The sequence below is a fragment of the Saccopteryx bilineata genome, chromosome 2 (genome assembly GCF_036850765.1).
Source record: "Saccopteryx bilineata isolate mSacBil1 chromosome 2, mSacBil1_pri_phased_curated, whole genome shotgun sequence".
NCBI classification, from domain to species: Eukaryota; Metazoa; Chordata; class Mammalia; order Chiroptera; family Emballonuridae; genus Saccopteryx; species Saccopteryx bilineata.
The window spans coordinates 244,889,337-244,895,436 of NC_089491.1; the positions used below are offsets into that span (position 1 = coordinate 244,889,337).

A 6,100-nucleotide genomic window follows, 5' to 3' on the forward strand; every position below is an offset into this window, starting at 1 on the left:
CATCTCATCCCCAACACTTCAGAAACAAAAGACTGAGAAGTATGTTGCTTCTTCCTGTAAGAGCCATTCTTCATGGGGAAGGGGGAAAACAAACACAAACCTTCAACCCTCAGCCCCTCTTTTGTGGGGTCCCTCTACAGCCCCAGAAAAATGTACCCCGCATTTTCTGCTATATTTATACCTTTCTCATGAGGATGTCAGTTGCCTATCTGTTTATTTTCTCCCTCAGACTATGTCTTATCCTGGTAAGATCACATCTTCTTCTTTGCATTCTCCATCCCCAGCACAAAGTTATTCATCAAATGACATCAGTACGAGTGAAAATTTAAAGGAATTGGATTGTGTCTTTTATTCTTACAAATTGTTCTGTTTTGACCATCTGAGCAGCTACCACCGGGCAACTGAGGAATGGCAAGAGACCTCCAAATGGATTTGGAGAGGCTCCAGCTGGGATGTGGTATATTTGCAATAATTTTAGATGTATTCCTATTTTCTCCTTTAAGTTCTTGTTTACAGAGAAACAAAGGCAAATGAGTACTGAGCGGTGGGGGTGGGGTGTTAGGCATGTAAGGAAGTGACTACACCAGAGTTTGTCTCCACCGCAGGAGTGTGTGTGTGCTGACTCACCCCGGGGCTGGAGGCACAGATGCCGTGGTGCTGATTTGGTCTGGCAGGTGCCTTGGCTGCTCTCTGCTTCTGAGAAGCACAGGCAAACTAGTCTCTACCTCTGTCCCTTCCTTTTCCATCATCTGCCTCCCAGTTTCCTTCCCTCTCTACTTCACTGTTAGAATAAACGTCACTATGTGCCCCAAGTGTGATAACGTTCTCAATGAATTCAGTCATCAAAACAATAGCTCACTGTGTTGAAATAGCACATTTTTTTCCTTCTTTGCTTATTCCAAAAATAGGCGAGCTCCTATCTATCCTCATCATCAATCGATATCCTCAAGACAGCACAGGTCCTAGAGTCAGAAAACCAGCCCTAGCATCTTTGTTCTGCCCCCACTCTTCATGTATCCTTCGACAAGTCACTTTAACTCTGAATCTCGGTCCTTCATTGTAAACTGGAGATAATCATAATAATACCTTCACTCTTCAATTCAAAAACATTTGTGAGAACCATATAAAATATTTTACAAGTTACAAAGTCCAGTTAAAGCATTAGCTACTGTTCTCTCTTTCCCATGGCTCAGGAAGAAAGCCCAACTGATGTAGGACTTTCCTCAGAGACAATTTTACCTCCTTATTCCTGAGGCTGTAGATCAAGGGGTTCAGCATGGGGGTGACCAGGTTATTCAGGACCTGGACAGTTGCATCCAGCCAGGGGCTTGGGGTTGGCCTCAAGTAGATGAGGACCACGGGCATGTAGAAAAGGAGGATGGCAGTGAGGTGGGCACTGCAGGTGGAGAAGGCACGACGCTGGCCCTCCGCAGAGCGGATCTGCAGGATGGAGTAGACAATGAGACTGTAGGAGGTGAGGATGAGAAGGAAGCAGCTGAGGGGCATGAGGCCCACACTGATGAACCCCACCGTCTCCAGGGCGGAGGTGTCTGCACAGGCCAGCTTCAGCATCACAGGGATGTCACAGAAGAAATAGTCCACCTCATTGGGGCCACAATAGGGCAACTGGAAGGTAAGAGTGCTGAGAAAAGTGGCCTGAATACAGCCAAAAAATGAGGCACCCATGGCCAGGATGGCACACACTCTGTGGCTCATGATTACCGTGTAGCGTAGAGGGTGACATATAGCAACGAAGCGGTCATAGGCCATCACTGTGTACAGGAAACACTCCGTGCAGCCCAGGAAATGGTAAAAGAAGAGCTGGCACACACAACCTGCATAGGAGATGGCTCGGGTATGCCCCGAGAGGTAGAAGAGCATCTTCGGGGAACTCACAGAAGGGAAGAATATGTCACACACCGACAGTTTGCACAAGAAGAAGTACATGGGAGTGTGAAGTTGAACGGAGGAGACAATTGCCAGCAGGATAAGCAGATTTCCCACAAGGGTGAAGACGTAGAAGGACAGAAACAGGGCAAAGAGCATGGTCTCCAGATCCTCTGTGTGGGGAATGCCCAGCAGGATAAACTCGGTCACCACTGAGGCATTCCTCATAGCTTTGACAAGGGAAGTCTTTGAAAGAGGACTCAAGATACCGAAGTCTGAGCATCAGTATGAAATTACCACCCTATTTGCCAATGAGCGTTTTGATTGTGTTTCTAAGAAGCAACCACCAGCCTTCTTACGAATGGCCAGGTCTGTATCAAAGTAACAGTTAACAAGAAGTGCTTATTTTAGAGCCACAGTCTCTCCAAGTCCTGGAAGGGACGTTTTCATGGAGGCAGATGGGCAGATGCCTGTCTTCGACAAGATCAGTTTGAAGGTATAGTCAAAACATTCTCATGTTAAGTTAGAAACCTTTTTACAGTTGTTTGATCCACGGCTTTACTCTCTTTAAGCATCTTTATATTTTGAACTCTCCCTGGATCTTTGAGCAACAAACACCCACTATTTATTACCTGCTGAAAAATATCAGAAAAAGAAATCACTTTAGAAATGAGAACACTTCATTTCAATCCTGCTTTTGCAATTTATGAGCTATACTAGTTTAAGTGATTTATACACTTTTCATAGACAGTGTCATTACCTACAAAATAAATCTCATAATTATTATAACTACAATATCCACAACAAAAAGACCCTAGTATCACAGAAAAGTTTATGAAATGTCTGTGTGAAACTATTTGACAAAAATACAAATACTAATGGAAAGTGCTCCTTTCTTTTACACATCGTAAATTTATTTCTTTAAGTGCCTTTCTCTAAAGTTGGTATTATATAATTATTTGCAAATAATTTTTTTTCTTAAATAACATTACTGAATAGACTTAGATCATACCTTTTTCAGATTACATCCTTCCAGACTTCGGAGACCTAATATCCCTGAATCCACCAGGAGATGCCACTGCTTTGGTTCTTCTTCTGGTTCTTTAAACTGTTCTAAGTGAACTTGAGGCAACTCTGAAATGCTAAACAAAAGAGACAGTAGCAGCAAGACAAGCATCAAACTCATGTTACTGTGGTGAAGAAAGAGATACTGTCACCCATATAGCAGAAAAGCAAAGAACAACTCAAATGAGAAAGGTTAAACAAGTCAAGAGCAAGATGTAGTATCTGGCAGACACAGAGACCTCCTGCTCTGATAACATATGCTAATCTAATACTAACACTAACATTAATCCGGATACTACTACATAGGTGCATGCATATGTATGCATGCCATTTAATTAATATTTACCATGTTCCAAGGACTAGACTTAATACTTTAAAAATATAATTTAATTTTTCATAAACCTATAAGAAGGAACTATTACTACTATTTCCATCTACAGATCAGGAAACTGAAACTTAGAAAAAGTAAGCAAGTTGCCCAAACTTACAAAGTAGCATGTGACAGAGCCAAGACTCAAACGTTTCTCTTGCCATTGTCCACACCTATCATTAGAAAACCTGTCCTTTGTTTGCCTCCGCTTTGTAAAAATAGTCTGTTTCATTGCTAGGCGATGTCTCTGTTCTGGATGGGTTCGCATTATCATTTTATATTAAGGTGAGAAAAGTATTTTTGTTTTACCTCTTCCTGGTCATTTCCAGTCTTGACTTTAGAGCACATCTATTAACATATAGTTCAGTTTTAAAAATCAGATAATGGGTTTATGCTTTTTTGCCTTTGACACTATACCTTTAATATCAACTCCAATATGGGAGCTTTGAAGTTAATAGACACATTCACTATGGAGATTTTAACCATAAACTGTGGCAAGTGCCACTAAAAAACATATTGAAAGAGAATGACCAAGCCAAAATGAGTAACTCACATACCATCCTAGAAACGAGCAAAGGTGAAGGTGACAAAGAGTGAAGCAGGGACAGAATGGCAGAGAATGTCGCTTACCGCTTCCTTCTGGTTCCTAAGTCCAGAGCCGTGCAAATTTCTCAGAGATCCGGAACAGCTCCCCCTGGTCAACAAAGGCTCTCTGAGGTCACTGGTCCTTGCCTATGATCAGACATCATGATAATGTATAATTCTATAATCCTATTTTATTTTTAAGTCCATTTTAGGAAAAAGAAGTCTGCAAGGACCAGGAAGGACCCTGTGTGTGGACCTGTTAGTGTATGGGGAGCAGGGACTGATCATGAGACGGGAGCAGCAGTCTGAACACTCACACAGTCCACCTGAGAACACAGTCCAGTTTTCCAGAATGTTACAAGACCTCACATTTACTGTTTCTGAGCAGAGCACGGAGTGCTCCAGCAACAGACGCTTCAGCTCTCCTGTTTATAGAGAACTGAGTCTCATAGGGTTTGTACGATCAAGACCTATCCATACTCACTCTCCCTGGATTTCTCCCTTGGAAGTGTTTTCAGACTCCCTGAAGCCTTACTTTGAACTCATGGCTCTGAGGGAGCAATTTGTTTGTCAAACTGATTCATCATCTAGCTATGAAACAGTGGTAATGAACTCATCAGAAAGGGGGGCTATAAATGGGGGAAATATCTGTCTCCAAGGTAGTTTGTATGGTAGGATGAGCTCGGATTCTAACCTTCAATTCTTACAATGCTATTCCTTTTGTGTGTTTGTTTTCTTTTACACCTGGCTTGTGATATCATGTGTCTCATTGCTTTTGGAATTATCTATATATTCATATGTCATAGCTAGCTCTAATAAATATCACCATTTAAACAAAAACCTAATCAGTTAGTAATTATTCATTATGTGTTAACCATTATGTACACTTTATGTCATTTTTAAAGTGACAAAGACATACTAGGCACATTCATAGAATAAAGAGAGTATAAACCATCTTAAAAGAAAAATTATTGACAAAATAGTTAACAGTTAGTTAGTGTAAGCACTTATCATGTGCTAAGTATTAGGTTGAATTTTAAAATGAATTATTATATTTAATCTCCAAAAGAAACTTTATAAAGTAGGTGGTATTATTTCACAAAGAAACTGAAAAAATAGATTAAATAACTTGATGATGACATAACTAGAAAGTTACTGAACTGAGACTCTCTGACTTCAAAATCAATGCTTTTAAGCACTGTCTTATAAATTCCAGAGATTGGGTTTTGCACTCAAAAAGCAGCAGAGATAAAATACGGTCTTCAAATGTTTGCAGGGCTGGTAGAAACTTGATAAGCACTATTCTGTGTGGTGGCTCAGGAACTGTGGGCAGAGGTGGTAGAAAGGCAGATTGGTTTTCACTGTTGATAAAAAGTGTTTAATTATTAGATATACAACTAAATGGACATCAGTGAAATAAGCAACCTGGGGAGGTAGTTAGCACCTTGTCACTGGAAATATTCAAGAAGGTATAAAGAAAATTATCCTTCAGCTATGTAGTTAAGGATATTTATTCTATTTGCCTCAGAGGTCAGGGAGCCAGTGTTTAAACGCAAAGCTGTGGTCTTGTTTTTCCCTTTCACATCATCATCAGAAAGCCCATTCTTGGCACTACAACTATGAGCCTGCATATGCTGAGTTCTAGGGTCTGGGAACACCACTGACTTAGAACACTGACTTAGAACAAAGAGAGGCAGATGGTTGGACAGTCCCCTCAAGGCAGATCGCTGTGGCACAGATGTGTGTATACTTAACAAGAGAACGTCGAAATATAGAGGCCAAAACTGACAGAACTCAGAATACATGGAGTTAACTCATTGCACGGGCTTCTTTCTTGATTTTCTTCTGAACAATCAGATCCTGCAAACAGATGGACTCTTTTTAAGGAAACAATAGCTGGGAGTTGGGAGGGGAACAACAAATGCTAAATGGTTCACAGTATGGCTCTTTTGGAATTGGGGTAGACAGGTAATGGGTTTCATTCACAAGTGTATGTAGAACATGGTACCTGGACCTGGAAGCACCAAGTTCAGAGTGAGCAGGTGAGTCTGGGAGCAATGCTATCTGATATTTTTGTAGCCAAGCCTGCAGATGCCAGGAAACAACTGCAGGGTGAGGACAGCCAATGGGAGAGATGGCCTTGGGCCCCTTGCCCAGACGTCAGTTTCTGAAACCACATAGTGCTTTATATTT

General features: G+C 41.2%; 1 protein-coding gene across 1 annotated transcript; it reads right to left on the reverse strand.

Annotated features, from left to right (window-relative positions):
* Window positions 1-1,161: 1,161 nt before the first annotated feature.
* On the reverse strand, window positions 1,162-2,115 carry LOC136322461 (olfactory receptor 10D1B-like). The gene has a single exon (XM_066254458.1). It carries the CDS (start codon window positions 2,113-2,115, stop codon window positions 1,162-1,164), a length of 954 nt encoding a protein of 317 aa, XP_066110555.1.
* Between the last annotated feature and the right edge of the window lie 3,985 nt (window positions 2,116-6,100).

Coding starts and splice junctions, on each gene's coding strand:
- LOC136322461 (XM_066254458.1), bottom strand. CDS start 2,115: ATGAGGAATGCCTCAGTGGTGACCGAGTTTATCCTGCTGGGCATTCCC.